Genomic DNA, 24,058 nt, shown 5'->3' on the forward strand with positions numbered 1-24,058 from the left:
AAAACAGCTTAAAACAGCTGGAAAGTGCATGAAATAGCTTGTTGAAACACGTGGCATCTAAAGTTTCAAAAATGTCCAAAAAACACAAAAATATGGCATGTGCAAAAAATGACCCAAAAGGCAAGGCTATAGTAAGGCAAAAATGTCAAAAATTGTCACGTCCCAAAAACAGCTTAAAAAGGCTGGAAAGTGCATGAAATAGCTTGTTGAAACACGCCGTGGCATCTAAAGTTTCGAAAAATGTCCAAAAACACCAAAATATGGCATGTGCAAAAAATGACCCAAAAGGCAAGGCTATAGTAAGGCAAAATGTCAAAATTGTCACGTCCCAAAACAGCTTTAAAAGGCTGGAAAGTGCATGAAATAGCTTGTTGAAACACGCCTTGGCATCTAAAGTTTGAAAAATGTCCAAAAACACCAAAATATGGCATGTGCAAAAATGACCCAAAAGGCAAGGCTATAGTAAGGCAAAATGTCAAAAATGTCATGTCCCAAAAACAGCTTAAAACAGCTGGAAAGTGCATGAAATGGCTTGTTGAAACATGCCGTGGCATCTAAAGTTTCGAAAAATGTCCAAAAACACCAAAATATGGCATGTGCAAAAACGACCCAAAAGGCAAGGCTATAGTAAGGCAAAATGTCAAAAAATGTCATGTCCCAAAAACAGCTTAGAAAGGCTGGAAAGTGCATGAAATAGCTTGTTGAAACACGCCGTGGCATCTAAAGTTACAAAAAATGTCCAAAAACACCAAAATATGGCATGTGTCAAAAATTACCCAAAAGGCAAGGCTATAGTAAGGCAAAAATGTCAAAAAATGTCATGTCCCAAAAACAGCTTAAAACAGCTGGAAAGTGCATGAAATAGCTTGTTGAAACACGCCGTGGCATCTAAAGTTCGAAAAATATCCAAAACACCAAAATATGGCATGTGCAAAAACGACCCAAAAGGCAAGGCTATAGTAAAGGCAAAAATGTCAAAAAATGTCATGTCCCAAAAACAGCTTAAAACAGCTGGAAAGTGCATGAAATAGCTTGTTGAAACACGCCGTGGCATTTAAAGTTTCGAAAAATGTCCAAAAACACCAAAATATGGCATGTGCAAAAAACGACCCAAAAGGCAAGGCTATAGTAAGGCAAAAATGTCAAAAAATTGTCACGTCCCAAAAACAGCTTAAAAAGGCTGGAAAGTGCAGGAAATAGCTTGTTGAAACACTTGGCATCTAAAGTTACAAAAATGTCCAAAACACCAAAATATGGCATGTGCAAAAATGACCCAAAAGGCAAGGCTATAGTAAAGGCAAAATGTCAAAAATGTCATGTCCCAAAAACAGCTTAGAAAGGCTGGAAAGTGCATGAAATAGCTTGTTGAAACACGCCGTGGCATCTAAAGTTTCAAAAATGTCCAAAAACACCAAAATATGGCATGTGCAAAAATGACCCAAAAGGCAAGGCTATAGTAAGGCAAAAGTGTCAAAAAATGTCACATCCCAAAAACAGCTTAAAATAGCTGGAAAGTGCATGAAATAGCTTGTTGAAACACGCCGTGGCATCTAAAGTTTCAAAAAATGTCCAAAAACACCAAAATATGGCATGTGCATAAAACGACCCAAAAGGCAAGGCTATAGTAAGGCAAAAATGTCAAAAATTGTCACGTCCCAAAAACAGCTTTAAAAGGCTGGAAAGTGCATGAAATAGCTTGTTGAAACACGCCGTGGCATTTAAAGTTTCGAAAAATGTCCAAAAACACCAAAATATGGCATGTGCAAAAAATGACCCAAAAGGCAAGGCTATAGTAAGGCAAAAATGTCAAAAAATGTCATGTCCCAAAAACAGCTTAAAACAGCTGGAAAGTGCATGAAATAGCTTGTTGAAACACGCTGTGGCATCTAAAGTTTCAAAAATGTCCAAAAACACCAAAATATGGCATGTGCAAAAAAATGACCCAAAAAGGCAAGGCTATAGTAAGGCAAAAATGTCAAAAATGTCATGTCCCAAAACAGCTTAAAAAGGCTGGAAAGTGCATGAAATAGCTTGTTGAAACACGCCGTGGCATCTAAAGTTACAAAAATGTCCAAAACACCAAAATATGGCATGTGCAAAAAATGACCCAAAAGGCAAGGCTATAGTAAGGCAAAAATGTCAAAAAATGTCATGTCCCAAAAACAGCTTAAAAGAGCTGGAAAGTGCATGAAATAGCTTGTTGAAACACTGGCATCTAAAGTTCGAAAAATATCCAAAAACACCAAAATATGGCATGTGCAAAAAACGACCCAAAAGGCAAGGCTATAGTAAGGCAAAAATGTCAAAAAATGTCATGTCCCAAAAACAGCTTAAAACAGCTGGAAAGTGCATGAAATAGCTTGTTGAAACACGCCGTGGCATCTAAAGTTTCAAAAAATGTCCAAAAACACCAAAATATGGCATGTGCAAAAAATGACCCAAAAGGCAAGGCTATAGTAAGGCAAAAATGTCAAAAAATGTCACGTCCCAAAAACAGCTTAAAACAGCTGGAAAGTGCATGAAATAGCTTGTTGAAACACGCCGTGGCATCTAAAGTTTCGAAAAATGTCCAAAAACACCAAAATATGGCATGTGCAAAAAATGACCCAAAAGGCAAGGCTATAGTAAGGCAAAAATGTCAAAAAATGTCATGTCCCAAAAACAGCTTAAAACAGCTGGAAAGTGCATGAAATAGCTTGTTGAAACACGCCGTGGCATCTAACGTTTCGAAAAATGTCCAAAAACACCAAAATATGGCATGTGCAAAAAACTAACCCAAAAGGCAAGACGAAAGTAAGGCAAAATGTCAAAAATGTCATGTCCCAAAAACAGCTTAAAACAGCTGGAAAGCGCATGAAATAGCTTGTTGAAACACGCCGTGGCATCTAAAGTTTCGAAAAATGTCCAAAAACACCAAAATATGGCATGTGCAAAACACGACCCAAAAGGCAAGGCTATAGTAAGGCAAAAATGTCAAAAAATGTCATGTCCCAAAAACAGCTTAAAAGAGCTGGAAAGTGCATGAAATAGCTTGTTGAAACACGCCGTGGCATCTAAAGTTACAAAAAATGTCCAAAAACACCAAAATATGGCATGTGCAAAAAATGACCCAAAAGGCAAGGCTATAGTAAGGCAAAAATGTCAAAAAATGTCATGTCCCAAAAACAGCTTAAAACAGCTGGAAAGTGCATGAAATAGCTTGTTGAAACACGCTGTGGCATCTAACGTTTCGAAAAATATCCAAAAACACCAAAATATGGCATGTGCAAAAAACGACCCAAAAGGCAAGGCTATAGTAAGGCAAAAATGTCAAAAAATGTCATGTCCCAAAAACAGCTTAGAAAGGCTGGAAAGTGCATGAAATAGCTTGTTGAAACACGCCGTGGCATTTAAAGTTTCGAAAAATGTCCAAAAACACCAAAATATGGCATGTGCAAAAAATGACCCAAAAGGCAAGGCTATAGTAAGGCAAAAATGTCAAAAAATGTCATGTCCCAAAAACAGCTTAAAACAGCTGGAAAGTGCATGAAATAGCTTGTTGAAACACGCCGTGGCATCTAAAGTTTCGAAAAATATCCAAAAACACCAAAATATGGCATGTGCAAAAAACGACCCAAAAGGCAAGGCTATAGTAAGGCAAAAATGTCAAAAATTGTCACCTCCCAAAAACAGCTTTAAAAGGCTGGAAAGTGCATGAAATAGCTTGTTGAAACACGCCGTGGCATTTAAAGTTTCGAAAAATGTCCAAAAACACCAAAATATGGCATGTGCAAAAAATGACCCAAAAGGCAAGGCTATAGTAAGGCAAAAATGTCAAAAAATGTCATGTCCCAAAAACAGCTTAAAAAGGCTGGAAAGTGCATGAAATAGCTTGTTGAAACACGCGGTGGCATTTAAAGTTTCGAAAAATATCCAAAAACACCAAAATATGGCATGTGCAAAAAACGACCCAAAAGGCAAGGCTATAGTAAGGCAAAAATGTCAAAAATTGTCACGTCCCAAAAACAGCTTTAAAAGGCTGGATAGTGCATGAAATAGCTTGTTGAAACACGCCTTGGTATCTAAAGTTTCGAAAAATGTCCAAAAACACCAAAATATGGCATGTGCAAAAAATGACCCAAAAGGCAAGGCTATAGTAAGGCAAAAATGTCAAAAATTGTCACGTCCCAAAAACAGCTTTAAAAGGCTGGATAGTGCATGAAATAGCTTGTTGAAACACGCCTTGGTATCTAAAGTTTCGAAAAATGTCCAAAAACACCAAAATATGGCATGTGCAAAAAATGACCCAAAAGGCAAGGCTATAGTAAGGCAAAAATGTCAAAAAATGTCATGTCCCAAAAACAGCTTAAAACAGCTGGAAAGTGCATGAAATAGCTTGTTGAAACACGCCGTGGCATCTAAAGTTTCGAAAAATGTCCAAAAACACCAAAATATGGCATGTGCAAGAAACTGACCCAAAAGGCAAGGCTATAGTAAGGCAAAAATGTCAAAAAATGTCATGTCCCAAAAACAGCTTAGAAAGGCTGGAAAGTGCATGAAATAGCTTGTTGAAACACGCCGTGGCATCTAAAGTTACAAAAAATGTCCAAAAACACCAAAATATGGCATGTGCAAAAAATGACCCAAAAGGCAAGGCTATAGTAAGGCAAAAATGTCAAAAAATGTCATGTCCCAAAAACAGCTTAAAACAGCTGGAAAGTGCATGAAATAGCTTGTTGAAACACGCCGTGGCATCTAAAGTTTCGAAAAATATCCAAAAACACCAAAATATGGCATGTGCAAAAAACGACCCAAAAGGCAAGGCTATAGTAAGGCAAAAATGTCAAAAATTGTCACGTCCCAAAAACAGCTTTAAAAGGCTGGAAAGTGCATGAAATAGCTTGTTGAAACACGCCGTGGCATTTAAAGTTTCGAAAAATGTCCAAAAACACCAAAATATGGCATGTGCAAAAAATGACCCAAAAGGCAAGGCTATAGTAAGGCAAAATGTCAAAAAATGTCATGTCCCAAAAACAGCTTAAAACAGCTGGAAAGTGCATGAAATAGCTTGTTGAAACACGCTGTGGCATCTAAAGTTTCGAAAAATATCCAAAAACACCAAAATATGGCATGTGCAAAAAACGACCCAAAAGGCAAGGCTATAGTAAGGCAAAAATGTCAAAAATTGTCACGTCCCAAAAACAGCTTTAAAAGGCTGGAAAGTGCATGAAATAGCTTGTTGAAACACGCCGTGGCATTTAAAGTTTCGAAAAATGTCCAAAAACACCAAAATATGGCATGTGCAAAAAATGACCCAAAAGGCAAGGCTATAGTAAGGCAAAAATGTCAAAAAATGTCATGTCCCAAAAACAGCTTAAAACAGCTGGAAAGTGCATGAAATAGCTTGTTGAAACAAGCCGTGGCATGTAAAGTTTCGAAAAATGTCCAAAAACACCAAAATATGGCATGTGCAAAAAATGACACAAAAGGCAAGGCTATAGTAAGGCAAAAATGTCAAAAATTGTCACGTCCCAAAAACAGCTTAAAAAAGCTGGAAAGTGCATGAAATAGCTTGTTGAAACACGCCGTGGCATCTAAAGTTTCGAAAAATGTCCAAAAACACCAAAATATGGCATGTGCAAAAAATGACCCAAAAGGCAAGGCTATAGTAAGGCAAAAATGTCAAAAAATGTCACGTCCCAAAAACAGCTTAAAACAGCTGGAAAGTGCATGAAATAGCTTGTTGAAACACGCCGTGGCATCTAAAGTTTCGAAAAATATCCAAAAACACCAAAATATGGCATGTGCAAAAAACGACCCAAAAGGCAAGGCTATAGTAAGGCAAAAATGTCAAAAATTGTCACGTCCCAAAAACAGCTTTAAAAGGCTGGAAAGTGCATGAAATAGCTTGTTGAAACACGCCGTGGCATCTAACGTTTCGAAAAATGTCCAAAAACACCAAAATATGGCATGTGCAAAAAATGACCCAAAAGGCAAGGCTATAGTAAGGCAAAAATGTCAAAAAATGTCATGTCCCAAAAACAGCTTAAAACAGCTGGAAAGTGCATGAAATAGCTTGTTGAAACACGCTGTGGCATCTAAAGTTTCAAAAATGTCCAAAAACACCAAAATATGGCATGTGCAAAAAATGACCCAAAAGGCAAGGCTATAGTAAGGCAAAAATGTCAAAAAATGTCACGTCCCAAAAACAGCTTAAAAAGGCTGGAAAGTGCATGAAATAGCTTGTTGAAACACGCCGTGGCATCTAAAGTTACAAAAAATGTCCAAAAACACCAAAATATGGCATGTGCAAAAAATGACCCAAAAGGCAAGGCTATAGTAAGGCAAAAATGTCAAAAAATGTCATGTCCCAAAAACAGCTTATAACAGCTGGAAAGTGCATGAAATAGCTTGTTGAAACACGCCGTGGCATCTTAAGTTTCGAAAAATGTCCAAAAACACCAAAATATGGCATGTGCAAGAAACTGACCCAATAGGCAAGGCTATAGTAAGGCAAAAATGTCAAAAAATGTCATGTCCCAAAAACAGCTTAGAAAGGCTGGAAAGTGCATGAAATAGCTTGTTGAAACACGCCGTGGCATCTAAAGTTACAAAAAATGTCCAAAAACACCAAAATATGGCATGTGCAAAAAATGACCCAAAAGGCAAGGCTATAGTAAGGCAAAAATGTCAAAAAATGTCATGTCCCAAAAACAGCTTAAAACAGCTGGAAAGTGCATGAAATAGCTTGTTGAAACACGCCATGGCATCTAAAGTTTCAAAAAATGTCCCAAAACACCAAAATATGGCATGTGCAAAAAATGACCCAAAAGGCAAGGCTATAGTAAGGCAAAAATGTCAAAAAATGTCATGTCCCAAAAACAGCTTAGAAAGGCTGGAAAGTGCATGAAATAGCTTGTTGAAACACGCCGTGGCATCTAAAGTTACAAAAAATGTCCAAAAACACCAAAATATGGCATGTGCAAAAAATGACCCAAAAGGCAAGGCTATAGTAAGGCAAAAATGTCAAAAAATGTCATGTCCCAAAAACAGCTTAAAACAGCTGGAAAGTGCATGAAATAGCTTGTTGAAACACGCCGTGGCATCTAAAGTTTCGAAAAATGTCCAAAAACACCAAAATATGGCATGTGCAAAAAACGACCCAAAAGGCAAGGCTATAGTAAGGCAAAAATGTCAAAAATTGTCACGCCCCAAAAACAGCTTTAAAAGGCTGGAAAGTGCATGAAATAGCTTGTTGAAACACACCGTGGCATTTAAAGTTTCGAAAAATGTCCAAAAACACCAAAATATGGCATGTGCAAAAAACGACCCAAAAGGCAAGGCTATAGTAAGGCAAAAATGTCAAAAAATGTCATGTCCCAAAAACAGCTTAAAAGAGCTGGAAAGTGCATGAAATAGCTTGTTGGAACACGCCGTGGCATTTAAAGTTTCGAAAAATGTCCAAAAACACCAAAATATGGCATGTGCAAAAAACGACCCAAAAGGCAAGGCTATAGTAAGGCAAAAATGTCAAAAAATGTCACGTCCCAAAAACAGCTTAAAAAGGTTGGAAAGTAAATAAAATAGCTTGCCGAATCATGCCATGGCATTTAAAGTTTCAAAAAAGTCCAATAACACCAAAATATGGCATGTGCCAAAAATTACCCAAAAGGCAAGGCTATAGTAAGGCAAAAATGTCAAAAAATGTCACGTCCCAAAAACAGCTTAAAAAGGCTGGATAGTGCATGAAATAGCTTGTTGAAACATGCCTTGGCATCTAAAGTTTCGAAAAATGTCCAAAAACACCAAAATATGGCATGTGCAAAAAATGACCCAAAAGGCAAGGCTATAGTAAGGCAAAAATGTCAAAAAATGTCACGTCCCCAAAACAGCTTAAAAAGGCTGGAAAGTGATTGAAATAGCTTGTTGAAACACGCCTTGGCATCTAAAGTTTCGAAAAATGTCCAAAAACACCAAAATATGGCATGTGCAAAAAATGACCCAAAAGGCAAGGCTATAGTAAGGCAAAAATGTCAAAAAATGTCATGTCCCAAAAACAGCTTAAAACAGCTGGCAAGTGCATGAAATAGCTTGTTGAAACACGCCTTGGCATCTAAAGTTTCGAAAAATGTCCAAAAACACCAAAATATGGCATGTGCAAAAAATGACCCAAAAGGCAAGGCTATAGTAAGGCAAAAATGTCAAAAATTGTTACGTCCCAAAAACAGCTTAAAACAGCTGGAAAGTGCATGAAATAGCTTGCCGAGACACGCCATGGCATCGAAAGTTACAAAAATGTCCAAAAACACCAAAATATCGCATGTGCCAAAAATGACCCAAAAGGCAAGGCTATAGTAAGGCAAAAATGTCAAAAAATGTCACGTCCCCAAAACAGCTTAAAAAGGCTGGAAAGTGATTGAAATAGCTTGCCGAATCATGCCATGGCATAGAATTTCGTAAAAACTTCCAAAAACGCCAAAATATGTGAAGGAGTTTTTCTCTTAGTTGCTGCAAGTAGAAAACCTCTCACCCTCCCAGGGTGAGCGCAATGTTCAGAATTCTTAAAAGCAACTCAATAAACAGTAAATAACTGAATGTCCACACAAAATTTTGAATTTTGAGTTCAAACCTTTTAGTGAATCTTTTCAAGCAAGCAATGAGCAGTTACAGAGCACTGGATCAGAAATGCATCTCCCTAGCCAATAACATCAGCGAGTCAGCCTGACAACCTGACAACCTGTCTTTCCCTGATCCAGTATTTCATACTATTTACAATGAGGAAATGTAAATGAAGGTAGAATCATCTTCTGGTTGGTTCCCCTCGTCATCTGGCTCCCCATTCAGCGTGGCAAGGCTATAGTAAGGCAAAAATGTCAAAAAATGTCACGTCCCAAAAACAGCTTAAAAAGGCTGGAAAGTGCATGAAATAGCTTGCAGAGACACGCCATGGCATCAAAAGTTGCAAAAATGTCAGAAAACACCGCAATATGGCATGTGCAAAAAACGACCCAAAAGGCAAGGCTATAGTAAGGCAAAAATGTCAAAAAATGTCACGTCCCAAAAACAGCTTAAAAAGGCTGGAAAGTAAATAAAATAGCTTGCCGAATCATGCCATGGCATTGAAAGTTGCAAAAATGTCCAAAAACACCAAAATATGGCATGTGCCAAAAATTACCCAAAAGGCAAGGCTATAGTAAGGCAAAAATGTCAAAAAATGTCACATCCCAAAAACAGCTTAAAATAGCTGGAAAGTGCATGAAATAGCTTGTTGAAACACGCCGTGGCATCTAAAGTTTCAAAAAATGTCCCAAAACACCAAAATATGGCATGTGCAAAAAACGACCCAAAAGGCAAGGCTATAGTAAGGCAAAAATGTCAAAAAATGTCACGTCCCAAAAACAGCTTAAAAAGGCTGGAAAGTGCATGAAATAGCGTGCAGAGACACGCCATGGCATCGAAAGTTGCAAAAATGTCCGAAAACACCAAAATATGGCATGTGCAAAAAACGACCGAAAAGGCAAGGCTATAGTAAGGCAAACATGTCAAAAAATGTCACGTCCCAAAAACAGCTTAAAAAGGCTGGAAAGTAAATAAAATAGCTTGCCGAATCATGCCATGGCATTGAAAGTTGCAAAAATGTCCAAAAACACCAAAATATGGCATGTGCCAAAAATTACCCAAAAGGCAAGGCTATAGTAAGGCAAAAATGTCAAAAAATGTCACATCCCAAAAACAGCTTAAAACAGCTGGAAAGTGCATGAAATAGCTTGTTGAAACACGCCGTGGCATCTAAAGTTTCGAAAAATGTCCAAAAATACCAAAATATGGCATGTGCAAAAAATGACCCAAAAGGCAAGGCTATAGTAAGGCAAAAATGTCAAAAAATGTCATGTCCCAAAAACAGCTTAAAACAGCTGGAAAGTGCATGAAATAGCTTGTTGAAACACGCCGTGGCATCTAAAGTTTCGAAAAATATCCAAAAACACCAAAATATGGCATGTGCATAAAACGACCCAAAAGGCAAGGCTATAGTAAGGCAAAAATGTCAAAAACTGTCACATCCCAAAAACAGCTTAAAACACGTGGAAAGTGCATGAAATAGCTTGCTGAGACACGCCATGGCATCTAACGTTTCAAAAATGTCCAAAAACACCAAAATATGGCATGTGCAAAAAACGACCCAAAAGGCAAGGCTATAGTAAGGCAAAAATGTCAAAAAATGTCACGTCCCAAAAACAGCGTAAAAAGGCTGGAAAGTGCATGAAATAGCTTGCAGAGACACGCCATGGCATCGAAAGTTGCAAAAATGTCCAAAAACACCAAAATATGGCATGTGCATAAAACGACCCAAAAGGCAAGGCTATAGTAAGGCAAAAATGTCAAAAACTGTCACATCCCAAAAACAGCTTAAAACACATGGAAAGTGCATGAAATAGCTTGCTGAGACACGCCATGGCATCTAACGTTTCAAAAATGTCCAAAAACACCAAAATATGGCATGTGCAAAAAACGACCCAAAAGGCAAGGCTATAGTAAGGCAAAAATGTCAAAAAATGTCACGTCCCAAAAACAGCTTAAAACAGCTGGAAAGTGCATGAAATAGCTTGTTGAAACACGCCGTGGCATCTAAAGTTTCAAAAAATGTCCCAAAACACCAAAATATGGCATGTGCATAAAACGACCCAAAAGGCAAGGCTACAGTAAGGCAAATGTCGAAAAAATGTCACGTCCCAAAAACAGCTTAAAACAGCTGGAAAGTGCATTAAATAATTTGCTTAGCCAGTCATGGCATCTAAAGTTGCAAATATGTCCAAAAACACCAAAATATGGCATGTGCAAAAAACGACCCAAAAGGCAAGGCTATAGTAAGGCAAAAATGTCAAAAAATGTCACGTTCCAAAAGCAGCTTAAAACAGCTGGAAAGTGCATGAAATAGCTTGTTGAAACACGCTGTGGCATCTAAAGTTTCAAAAATGTCCAAAAACACCAAAATATGGCATGTGCAAAAAATGACCCAAAAGGCAAGGCTATAGTAAGGCAAAACTGTCAAAAAATGTCACGTCCCAAAGACAGCTTAAAAAGACTGGAAAGTGAATAAAATAGCTTGTTGAAACACACCATGGCATCTAAAGTTTCAAAAATGTCCAAAAACACCAAAATATGGCATGTGCCAAAAATGACCCAAAAGGCAAGGCTATAGTAAGGCAAAAATGTCAAAAAATGTTACGTCCCAAAAACAGCTTAAAAAGGTTGGAAAGTAAATAAAATAGCTTGCCGAATTATGCCATGACATAGAATTTCGTAAAAACTTCAAAAAAAACCCAAACTATGGTATGTGCAAAAAATGACCAAAAATGCAAGGCTATAGTATGGCAAATGTCAAAAAATGTCACGTCCCAAAAACAGCTTAAAAAGGCTGGAAAGTGCATGAAATAGCTTGTTGAAACACGCCGTGGCATCTAAAGTTACAAAAAATGTCCAAAAACACCAAAATATGGCATGTGCAAAAAATGACCCAAAAGGCAAGGCTATAGTAAGGCAAAAATGTCAAAAAATGTCATGTCCCAAAAACAGCTTAAAACAGCTGGAAAGTGCATGAAATAGCTTGTTGAAACACGCCGTGGCATCTAAAGTTTCGAAAAATATCCAAAAACACCAAAATATGGCATGTGCAAAAAACGACCCAAAAGGCAAGGCTATAGTAAGGCAAAAATGTCAAAAAATGTCATGTCCCAAAAACAGCTTAAAACACGTGGAAAGTGCATGAAATAATTTGCTGAGACACGCCATGGCATTCAAAGTTTCAAAAATGTCCAAAAACACCAAAATATGGCATGTGCAAAAAACGACCCAAAAGGCAAGGCTATAGTAAGGCAAAAATGTCGAAAAAATGTCACGTCCCAAAAACAGCTTAAAACAGCTGGAAAGTGCATTAAATAATTTGCTTAGACACGCCATGGCATCTAAAGTTGCAAATATGTCCAAAAACACCAAAATATGGCATGTGCAAAAAACGACCGAAAAGGCAAGGCTATAGTAAGGCAAAGTTGTCAAAAAATGTCACGTCCCAAAAACAGCTTAAAGAAGCTGGAAAGTGCATGAAATAGCTTGCCCAGTCATGCCATGGCATAGAGGTTCATAAAAACATCCAAACACACCAAAATATGGCATGTGCAAAAAATGACCCAAAAGGCAAGGCTATAGTAAGGCAAAAATGTCAAAAACTGTCACATCCCAAAAACAGCTTAAAAAGGCTGGAAAGTAAATAAAATAGCTTGCAGGATCATGCCATGGCATCGAAAGTTGCAAAAATGTCCAAAAACACCAAAATATGGCATGTGCAAAAAAATGACCCAAAAGGCAAGGCTATAGTAAGGCAAAAATATCAAAAAATGTCACATCCCAAAAACAGCTTAAAATAGCTGGAAAGTGCATGAAATAGCTTGTTGAAACACGCTGTGGCATCTAAAGTTTCAAAAATGTCCAAAAACACCAAAATATGGCATGTGCCAAAAATTACCCAAAAGGCAAGGCTATAGTAAAGCAAAAATGTCACATCCCAAAAACAGCTTAAAACAGCTGGAAAGTGCATGAAATAGGTTGTTGAAACACGCCGTGGCATCTAAAGTTTCAAAAAATGTCCCAAAACACCAAAATATGGCATGTGCAAAAGATGACCCAAAAGGCAAGGCTATAGTAAGGCAAAAATGTCAAAAACTGTCACATCCCAAAAACAGCTTAAAAAGGCTGGGAAGTAAATAAAATAGCTTGCAGAATCATGCCATGGCATCGAAAGTTGCAAAAATGTCCAAAAACACCAAAATATGGCATGTGCAAAAAACGACCAAAAAGGCAAGGCTATAGTAAGGCAAAAATGTCAAAAAATGTCACGTTCCAAAAGCAGCTTAAAACAGCTGGAAAGTGCATGAAATAGCTTGTTGAAACACGCTGTGGCATCTAAAGTTTCAAAAATGTCCAAAAACACCAAAATATGGCATGTTCAAAAAATGACCCAAAAGGCAAAAATGTCAAAAAATGTCACGTCCCAAAAACAGCTTAAAACACGTGGAAAGTGCATTAAATAGTTTGCTAAGACACGCTATGGCATCTAAAGTTTCAAAAATGTCCCAAAACACCAAAATACGGTATGTGCCAAAAATGACCCAAAATGCAAGGCTATAGTAAGGCAAAAATGTCATGTCCCAAAAACAGCTTAAAACAGCTGGAAAGTGCATGAAATAGCTTGTTGAAACACACCGTGGCATCTAAAGTTTCAAAAAATGTCCCAAAACACCAAAATATGGCATGTGCAAAAGATGACCCAAAAGGCAAGGCTATAGTAAGGCAAAAATGTCAAAAACTGTCACATCCCAAAAACAGCTTAAAAAGGCTGGGAAGTAAATAAAATAGCTTGCAGAATCATGCCATGGCATCGAAAGTTGCAAAAATGTCCAAAAACACCAAAATATGGCATGTGCAAAAAATGACCCAAAAGGCAAGGCTATAGTAAGGCAAAAATGTCACGTTCCAAAAGCAGCTTAAAACAGCTGGAAAGTGCATGAAATAGCTTGTTGAAACACGCTGTGGCATCTAAAGTTTCAAAAATGTCCAAAAACACCAAAATATGGCATGTTCAAAAAATGACCCAAAAGGCAAAAATGTCAAAAAATGTCACGTCCCAAAAACAGCTTACAACAGCTGGAAAGTGCATGTAATAGCTTTGCTGAGACCCGCCATGGCATCTAACGTTTCAAAAATGTCCCAAAACACCAAAATATGGCATGTGCAAAAAACGACCCAAAAGGCAAGGCTATAGTAAGGCAAAAATGTCAAAAAATGTCACGTCCAAAAGACAGCTTAAAACAGCTGGAAAGTACATGAAATAGCTTGCTGAGACACGCCATGGCATCTAAAGTTGCAAAAATGTCCAAAAACACCAAAATTTGGCATGTGCAAAAAACGACCCGTAATGCAAGGCTATAGTAAGGCAAAGTTGTCAAAAAATGTCACGTCCGAAAAACAGCTTAAAACAGCTGGAAAGTGAATAAAATAGCTTGCCGAATCATGCCATGGCATAGAATTTCGTAAAGACTATCAAAAACATCAAAGTATGGCATGTGCAAAAAATGACCCTAAATGCAAGGCTATAGTAAGGCAAATGTCAAAAAATGTCACATCCCAAAAACAGCTTAAAACAGCTGGAAAGTGCATGAAATGGCTTGCTGAGACACGCCATGGCATCTAAAGTTGCAAAAATGTCCAAAAACACCAACATTTGGCATATGCAAAAAATGACCCAAAAGGCAAGGCTATAGTAAGGCAAAAATGTCAAAAAATGTCACGTCCCAAAAACAGCTTAAAGAAGCTGGAAAGTGCATGAAATGGCTTGCCCAGTCATGCCATGGCATAGAAAGTTACAAAAATGTCCAAAAACACCAAAATTTGGCAGGCATGTGCAAAAAACGACCCAAATTGCAAGGCTATAGTAAGGCAAAAATGTCAAAAAATGTCACATCCCAAAAACAATTTAAAAAGGCTGGAAAGTGCATAAAATAGCTTGCCCTGAAACACCATGGCATAGAACATTGCAAAAATGTCCAAAACATACCAAAATATTGCATCTGGAAAAAATGACCCAAAATGCAAGGCTATAGTCATAGTATATCAACCAAAATCATGAAAAAATGTCATAGTACAGTTTGTTGTCCAAAATGATGAAGAAAGGTCTAGTATACTGTCGACCGAAATGATAAAAAAATAGCCACAGAATAGTATGTAATTTCCTTCGTCCACAACTGACATCGCAACCACAGATGCATAGTTAGCTGTTTAACCTTAATTTCCACCATGCTACCATGTTACACTCATCACACATATTAAGAAACAACATTACAGTAGCACAGACTGACAGCGTCCCCCAGAGTGTCCACCATGTCCTCACCCATATATTTTAAAAGAACAAACAACAGCCAATGGGGAAACAGCAATGTCACAACATCAGACACACTCACTCACACACTCACTGAGTTTTGCGTTAATTTTGTCTCCCATGCTACACTCCAGCCAAAAATGACTAAGACATGTTAGTGTAAAGTATATGTAACAAAAAATTATTTAGGTCATAGTTCAGTATGCAATGAAAATTTCATAGTACAGTATGTTGTAAAAAAAAAAAAGTCACAGTACGCCATATTTCTTTAAAAATGTCATTGTATGTATGTATGTGTACAACCGATTTGGCACCACCGAAAGCAAGAAACTTCATGGAGCTTATTTAAAGAGATTCGTTAACCAACTTTCTGAGCTGATTTTAAAAGCCAACAAATTAGATTATATATTACTGGACATAAATCAGGCAGAGCATTTCAATCGTTCAGTGAGTTTAGTGCCTGTAATGTCTGAAGATCTGGAGGTCAGCAGTTCAAACCCTCTCCAGTGTTGTTGGTTTTTTTTGTTCGTTTTTTTTTACTTTAAACTGTGTTTTAAAAGCTAACTTCCTGATAAAATGCCCAAAGGTTCACAGAGAAAGCAGAAAATGTAGAGAAGTTCTAGTGTTGTAGAGTTGTCGGCACAAACCTCTAAAAATGTTGGTGAATTTACGTACCGGCTTTATTCCTGTCTGCTCTTCATACAGCGTTAGGATAGATGAGGAAAGGAAATGTACGGCTTCACAAATATCCAAAAGGTTGATTAAAATGTTTTTAACTCTGAGCTTTCAAAGAAAAATACATTCTCTACAGAAAAGTTACAAACAGCAAACTGTTTATTTGCACAAATTTTGGCTTAATACATTATAACAAATGTTCACAGCCAGATTTACAAGACATGATCAACAGTAATCATGACTGAGTGAATAACGTACAATCACCGTCATAACTGAATTATATCGAGTTAACTTTGATGAACTGACCTCCCGTCAGGTGTGACCAAAGTCTGATTTATCCTATGAAAAGTCCACCTAACAGAGACAGAGACGCACAAATTGAGCATGATAAAGAGAAATTAAAAGAGCGATTTTACAGAAGTACTGTCAAGAGTCGAATCACACCATACCTGTCACTTCCATGCTAATTCCTGTGATGTATCGCGAGTCATCTGAAGCGAGAAAGGCACAGACATCAGCGACCTCTGGACGAAGACAAAAAGAAGGACAAGTCAACAAAGTGATGAAGTCTTGGACAATGAGTAAGCTAGACGCACACGGTACGAAACTCCCTTTAGCTGAGGCCAAGTGTTACGCTGATTGACAGAAAATGAATTTCTATTGTAAGAGTCTTTGTATTTTAAGTTGTAAAAAAGTGCAAGTAGGAAGTAATATTTTTTTAACTAAATAAAATAACATTTCCAAGTGTTTTGTGTCTGTAAGGAAAATATTCTACCCTGCATTCATGTGGTGCTGTAATAATTGGAAAAACGAGCTCCAAAACTGGGAAAATTCACATGAGTGCCCCTAAAATCATAGAAAACTCAGAAAGTTTGAAGTCATACATGCGAAAAGATAACGGAAAAATGTATTATAGTATAGTAAGTATTTAAAATACTCGGTCAATGGTAAACTTTTCGCTACCGTGCGTCAATTTTTTGTTTACATGGAATTTGTAATAAGATATAAGGTTGTAACTTTTAATTCATGTAGAGTGACCTTAACGCCTTAGAAAACTTTTTTATTGGCATTAGTCGGTTAAGCAACATTTTATAGTTTAATGTGATGATCTGGTGCACTGAGAAGTGCGGGACAAAGTCACTTTTTTATGCAAAGCTTCAAACTGATATTAACATGATATTTGAATGTCACTTCATGACTTAAAGCTCAGGAACATTAAAAAGTTGGAAGGATGAATTCCCAGCTTAGGAAATGGGAACATCCGAGGGGCACGTGAATGCAGCAATTGCTGATATGCTGAGAAATCTTAAACCCTCGTGCGAGATTATTAAATTTTAGACAGTGGTGTTATTGGGAGGTTAGAGCAGTACATTTAAACTAGTCTGTTATAGAAATCTAAGACATGAAAATAAAGGTCTGCAGTGAAACAAATGTTAAACAGCGTGCGTACTGACCTGCAGGCTCACCCATTCTTCCCAGAGGCACCAAGGACTTCATCTAAAACCCAAAAAAACATGACAGAGGAGATTTAAGGAGGACGGCAGTGTTTGTTGAACAGTCAGAGTCAGCATCGTCTGTCAAAGGCTGAATTTGGTTAAACATTATATTAAAAAGGTTCAGTTTATCCAAATAAAAACCTTCCCCTCCTTTACCTGCTCATATTTACTCATACAGACGGTTTTGTTTTCTGTGATTAAAAGGTCTCCACATCTTAAACTTCTGCAACCCCTCCAAAACAACAAAGATTAATTTGTGCTGAAACATTTATTAAAAAATTACATTTAAAAAACAGCTACTTTTTCCAGATAATTTGGGAAAATCTACTGAACTCGCTGTCAGTTTTGGAGCTACTTCATACTCAAGACAAAAGTCTTGTTTTCACGTTTTTTACAGCTTTCTCAGTAGAATAAATGAAAATACTGTTTGCTGCAACAAAATATGATCCCCTTTATCTGAAAAGTGCTATATACATAAAGATTAATATATATACATGCATACATATGAAATTATTTATAGGAGGCAGAGTAACTGCATTTTAAACTATAATACATGCAATAAAAAAGGTTTGTAAAAGACATATTTACTACATTATAACTTGCAAAAATGAAAATTTTGACTTTGATTCACAACCAGTAATTTCCATGTTTCCGTCCTGGCTGAAGTAATAATTTTTGACTGGCACATCTTAAATCACATTTACATGGCTTTTTGCTTATATAAAATTTAAAAATATAAATAAAGTCCACGTGTATTAAGTGGTCAGTTTAAACCTGAGTCATGACTTCACTCCTGAAGATGAAGCGTTATTACATCGGTGTGTACCGTGTGTGTGCTGTACCTTAGTAATAACTTTCTCTGGAACTTTATCCGTCATTGGTGTGGTTATAAAACCTGGAAGCACACAATTACACCGAATCCCAAACCTGGAGGAAAAGAAAAGAAGATGCAATGACTTCTTCTTTTTTAACTCAAAACACTTTAAATCTAATAAGCTCAGTAACACTGGGTATTATTCTAAAATTTGCTATACCAGTACCCTCGACGTGACACCGTTACATATACACACTTACATTTAAACTAAACATTTTGGAGGCATCTGGGCATGCTGATCTGCCAACGCAGTCAAACTCACTCCCTCGACCTCGCCACACCGTAGACTGAATATGACGTTAATTAGAGAAGGCAAAAGTAACTCCTTTTTAAACTATAATAAATGCAAAAGAAATGGTTTGTAAAAGATTTAATTGCTGTATTATAGCTTGCAAAAATTTAATTTTTGATTTTGATTCACAAGCAGAAATTTCCATGTTGCCCTCCTGGCTGAAATTTGAAATTTGTCTGCATACTTTGACTGTTTTGGCTGCTGCTCTTGTGTCATGCCAAAATTTCTAAAACATGCCTTAAATAAGTCTGTTACTCCTGCGGGAAGTCTGGACGGACCGAGATCAAACTCCTGTTACAAACAGGATAATATGCAGCTCTCGTTTGACTTCTTGGTACAGCGTTATTTTGATCTACACCTTAAAGATGTGGAGTATTGATACCCAGCCCTACTGCCGTCTGTCAGTATGTGTCAGCGCTGCGTCGGGCTCTTCTCACCTGCTGAGCTCTTTGGCTGCGGTCCTGGTTAAACCCTCCACTCCTGCTTTTGAGGCGGCGTAATTCGCCTGTCCGATGTTTCCCACCTACAATCGTTATTCACACAGACACACGATCCTGCATCACTGTAGGTTTTTCATGCAACAGAACAACTTTCAGATCACCCAGCAGATACTTTCACAGAAAACTGAGCAGCATGTTTACCAGGTCCGGAGATTTGTGGCTTTCAAACCAACTTTAGTATTCATGTTGTGTTTCAGAATTAAAATATTTTCTTGATGTCTTTGTACAAGTTTCTTTCTTGGATGCCATACTTCTTCTTCTTTCTATCAGACAAGTAAATAAATCACTTTTTCAAAACTCAGTATATTTATTATTATTTATCTATTTTCAGATTTGTTTTATTCAATCCTTTCAGACTCCAATGAAGAAAAGTGAACTAAAGAAGATCTGAGCAGGTTGAAAACGCCCCAGATTTTAATGTCACATGACACTTGTTGTGGATGAGAACTTTAAAGCTGCAGTCATATTTAAACTTGTGAAATTGTAACGTAAACCTGTCGGTGTCTCACCTTTCCCACGATGCTGCCCACGGTGACGATGGATCCTTTGGGTGCTCCGCAGGCCACCAGAGCCTGAGCAACAGCCTGAGTGACCAAGAATGAACCCTGTAGGAAAAACAGGAGGAAAGACGCCTGAATAAATCACTTCACTCTGCTCTGTTCTCAGTCTTTATTTACTATTCTTATCTATATTCACGGTTCAGGCCCTGGGTGTCATGGCTGCGTACCTTCAGGTTGACCTGGATTACTCTGTCGAAATGATCCTCCTCCATGTTGAGCAGAAAGTCGTCCTGGGTGATGCCTGCTGCGTTCACACACACTGAGGGAGGCTGAAAGTAGTGAGTCTGCAGAGAGAGAAGACATTAACTGACAACAGAAAAGAAAGAAAAGTTGTACTTATATTTGCATCATTTTAACATGTAATGAAGGCAGATATGAGCATACATTTTTCAGAAAATTTTGCAGATTATTTAAATTTTGTTCGTCCCACACACCTGTATACTTGTGACCAGATCCTTCACGCTCTCCTTTGACGACACATCCACCACAGCCGCCATGTGCGTCTGTCCTCTGAGGTCACTCGGCAGGCTCCCCGCCGTCTCATTGGCCGACTCCTCGCTGATGTCGGCGACCACCACAGAGGCGCCCTCGGAGGCGAAGCGCTGACACACCGCCCGTCCAATCCCACTGCCGCCCCCTGAGTGGAAAGAGAGCAGCATGACGTCAGAGTGACACCTGAACAGGAGAGCAAATCATCGTAGCTCATTTCATGAATTTATGAAGGATTCAGTGTTTCAGAGGGAAGACTGAAGACTGCTATGATTTATTTGATGAAAAGGTCAAAAGGTCCATTGTTTCCCAAATTTGGTTACCCAACCCATTCAAGCCTCTGTGTGCATTTGACAGCCATTTTCAGCTGTTGATTTAGCATACATTTATCATTTACACTGATTCATTCAGAGTATTTGTGTTGTATCTGCGATATTGTGAAGGTACTTTACTGTCCCAAAATGCTTTCGCTTCCACTTTTTGGTTTAATAATGTAAGACAAAAGACTCTTTATCGTTGATATTACAACAGAAATTATCACAGTTAATTAATCAATCAGAAAATGCATCTGTTCTTCTAATATTTAGTCATTTATTAAGCAGAAACGCTCAGCAGTCTGGCTGCTGCCTCTCCAGCGAAAGGATGCACAGTTTCACTGTTTTTTATTTATATTAAAAGGTCAGTATCTTTGGGTTTTGGACTGCAGGTCACAAATAATAAGGCAATGATTCTGACTCAGGGACACTTTTTCTCAATTGTCATCAAATTCAGAGACACAAGGACGAATTCACAAAAAAGACACATCAGTCAACATCAGAGCAGGTTTTTTCTTTTTGCTTTTCAGTCAAAGTTTTAAACATTTAACTTATTTAACGTCACAAATCAGAGCTAAGATTTACTTGTTAAAGCTAAACCCAAAAACATTTCAACTAGTTTTTAAGCCAACAGAAAAAAACGGTACTTTACCAAACATTTACAAAGTTACTCACGAGTTAGCATTTACAAAACAGCTGTTAGCAGCTAACGCTAGCTCGTTAAAACTAGAAACAGAAATGTCAAACGTTAAAGACGACACCCTGCAAAAAGAAGCATTTATTTATCTGTTAGCACAAAACAATGCGTGAGGAAATATGAACTTACCAGTGACCAGGGTCAGCCTCGATATGAGCCTTGTGGCAGCCGCCATGACAGTGTGTTTCCTTTAGGTAGCCCCGGATTTGCCTCTCATGTTATCATTAACTAGCATTAAATTATCGATTGATATACACGTATGTCAGAAGTTACCGCTTTTGTTAGATTGTAAAGAAGCTAAAAACCTTATAGTTTTCATGTCTTGACGGATTAAAGTTGCTAAAAGAAGCATTTTCAAACTCGTGGAGTATCAGCGAAGTCTGATGCTAACTACGGCTGTGAAACAGCATGCTAATACAAGCAGCTTCCGTGCAGCTTTTACGTTTTTATCATGGATGCATTATAGTGAAATATATAGGTATTTATCTGTTTACCTGCACTTTTACATGTTGAGTAATAAAGCGCAACCACTACAGCTGCTCGAGTCAAAACACCGTGGACAAACACAGCGCCACATCTACCGCCTGCAGCAACGGTTTTATTTTGAAAACATTCACCGGAAGTGTCCTTACTATTTGTGGCCGCGAGAGGGCGACACTGTTACACAAACCAAACACTGTAAGCTTGTGAATATAAAATACGTATATACATATAAAATATATAAATAAGTATATACACTATGTAAAGAAAATTATTTATTTTATCGTCTATGAAAAGAGCACATTTACTTTGATTTTAGTTAAAATTGTGATGTGAAAACTCAAGGTACATTAGTCTACCAGTGCTGTTGTAGTTACTCACTGTGGCCACAAGAGGGCGCAAATATTCATGATTATCACAGCAGGTTATCTATTAAATATTATTTATTAAAAGCGTTTTTCTCTTTGTCGTTGTAATGTGTTTTATTCATTTGCAACTTCTATAAACCTCTATCAAAAATATATATCTTTCAGGTACATAAATAGACAAATTATTTACTAAATATGTTCAACATAAGTCTTAATATACTTTTATTATTATTATTATTATTATTATTATTATTATTATTATTATCATCATCATTATTATAACTATCGTCACTGTTATTATTGTTCATGTGTTTATCATACTTATTACTTTACTGAGAAAAAAAATGCATGTCACTCATTTGAACAGTAAAAACAACCACAATGCAGAATTGAAACAAATGTACCAGAGGGCCAACATCAATGTTTTTTTGGAAAAGAAAGAAAGAAAGAAAGAAAGAAAGAAAGAAAGAAAGAAAGAAAGAAAGAAAGAAAGAAGGGAGGAAAGAAAGAGGAAGAAAAACTAAGTCCAATCTTAAATATTGTACCGTCTGCCTTAAAGCTTGGTAGAGTTTATGGTTATAAACACGCTATTTAATACAAGCACACGTGAACACTGCCCTCCGGTGGACACAATGCGCAACTACAACTCGCTGCTTTTATTTTGAAAGTGCTCACCGGAAGTATCCCTTATAGCGGTGTAGTACCGCACTGTGACCACCGGAGGGCAGCATCAGACAGGATTACACTGATCCTCTGCCAATAATCGGTTAAACAAATGTAAATACTTAAATTAAAAACTTAATAACGTTTAGTTAGACGCGGAATAACTTTAGAGGTGAAACTGAGAAATTCAGAGTGATGATTAACAAGCGTCACAGTGTTTTTGTATGTGAACATGTTTTTTTTTTTCAGCTGTGTTGTGCGATCATACTCTGATTACCTTGACTTTTTACATAAATAAATTCAAAAAATCTAAAATATATTAATACTTATACTAAAAGACAGTATCATAGAGCTTACAAATTATTAAAACAAATCTCTAGAACAAAGGGGAAAATGCTGTAAGGTTTGATTAATAACCTGGGGCGATAATCATGAGTATTTATGAGCTCTTGTGGCCACAGTAACTACAACATAATTTTACTGTAAACTGTAACTTGAATATACCTTTCCTTTTTCTTTCTTTTTTTTCCATTCATAATTTAACCCAAACCCCTTCTATTGGTTTGCCTGACTAAAAAAATATATAAATGAAAAAATAATTATTTAGACGCTGAATAGATTAAGCAAACTATCATGGAGGAAAATTTTGGGGTTGTTTTTTTTTTTTTTTTTAAACTCAATTACTGAAAAATAATTGTCTTATTATACTTGTCACGCATTGCCAAAAGCGCAGAGGTGTAGTATCGCGCTGTGACCACCAGAGTGCAGCATCAGGTAAATCACCGTAAAGACAGACACAATGGCATGAGATGACTTCCGGTAAACACTATCACAATAAAACAGACGGTGAAGTTGTTGATTAACTCCTTAAAAAGCCATAATAGCTTACATCATCTTGCTTGGTACCAAATAAATTAATTTTATTATCGATTTCAATTTTCCTAGTCCCAAAACAAAGAACCAAAATGTAAGACGTCCTATCGTTTGTTTTAACGGATTTCTGACGAACTAATTTTAATCAATAAAAAATAGTTTCTTCATGTTCATTGAATTAAAATATATTTGTGAACTTTATCAGTTCATTTAAGATTAAAAGTTTAAGGTCAAAGACAATAATAGCTAAGGCAAAGCTTTTTAATTAAATATTTATTTAATACATTTTTAAAAATATTGGTCTATAATTGGTCTATACCCATGTGTACTATATGTTGAGTACTAAATTAAAAAATAAGGGGGGGGGGTTATTTTATTTTTTATATCTATTGGGTTAGTTTTTTTGTGCCTTTCTTCTTGTATTTTTTCAAGAGGCTTTAATTTAAAAAAAATAATAATAATGACTTAAATTACACAGAAATATAAAAACATGTATTACTGAGTAAAATATATTGTGTCAAAATTAAAAGTATGGGAACTCCCAACATGGACTCTATTTCAAAGGTTTACTTTCTAAACTGTTATAAGACATGATATCAAATTTTCAGGAATATAGACAGAAAAGGAAAGGGAAAGAAAAGAAAAATAAAGCTAGACACCAACTTTAAATGTTATGTTCCTTGTGGGTTTTCTGACGTGTGATCTGCAGTTTTTCACTCTCTACACATCTCTCGTCTCCGTGTAAAGCAGGTATGTGACAGCAGTGCTGGAACAAAAACAAAAAACACAAAGGGAAAAGTTAGGACAGGAAGGATCAGGTGTGTAATCACTGCAGCGTCTTACCTTACAAAGACGGGATGCAGCTCGAC

The 24,058-nt window shown here is 37.1% G+C and overlaps 1 protein-coding gene across 1 annotated transcript; it reads right to left on the reverse strand.

The window, feature by feature from the left end:
* Positions 1-15,724: 15,724 nt before the first annotated feature.
* On the reverse strand, positions 15,725-21,408 carry hsd17b8 (hydroxysteroid (17-beta) dehydrogenase 8). Its single transcript, XM_042506879.2, has 9 exons — positions 20,935-21,408; positions 19,740-19,942; positions 19,473-19,589; positions 19,255-19,350; positions 18,683-18,768; positions 17,922-18,006; positions 17,038-17,080; positions 16,033-16,107; positions 15,725-15,937 (listed from the first exon to the last, which is right to left on the reverse strand). Exons 1-9 carry the CDS (start codon positions 20,978-20,980, stop codon positions 15,918-15,920), a joined length of 771 nt encoding a protein of 256 aa, XP_042362813.2. The 5' UTR covers positions 20,981-21,408; the 3' UTR covers positions 15,725-15,917.
* Between the last annotated feature and the right edge of the window lie 2,650 nt (positions 21,409-24,058).

This window comes from Plectropomus leopardus, chromosome 17 (genome assembly GCF_026936395.1).
Source record: "Plectropomus leopardus strain MGB_pleo_1.0 chromosome 17, ASM2693639v1, whole genome shotgun sequence".
Lineage (NCBI taxonomy): Eukaryota > Metazoa > Chordata > Actinopteri > Perciformes > Serranidae > Plectropomus > Plectropomus leopardus.

Coding starts and splice junctions, on each gene's coding strand:
- hsd17b8 (XM_042506879.2), bottom strand. CDS start 20,980: ATGGCGGCTGCCACAAGGCTCATATCGAGGCTGACCCTGGTCACTG. Junction 19,590..19,739: donor ATCTGGTCACAAGTATACAG/GTGTGTGGGACG, acceptor CTCTCTCTGCAG/ACTCACTACTTTCAGCCTCC. Junction 17,081..17,921: donor CAGAGAAAGTTATTACTAAG/GTACAGCACACA, acceptor TTTGGGTTTTAG/ATGAAGTCCTTGGTGCCTCT.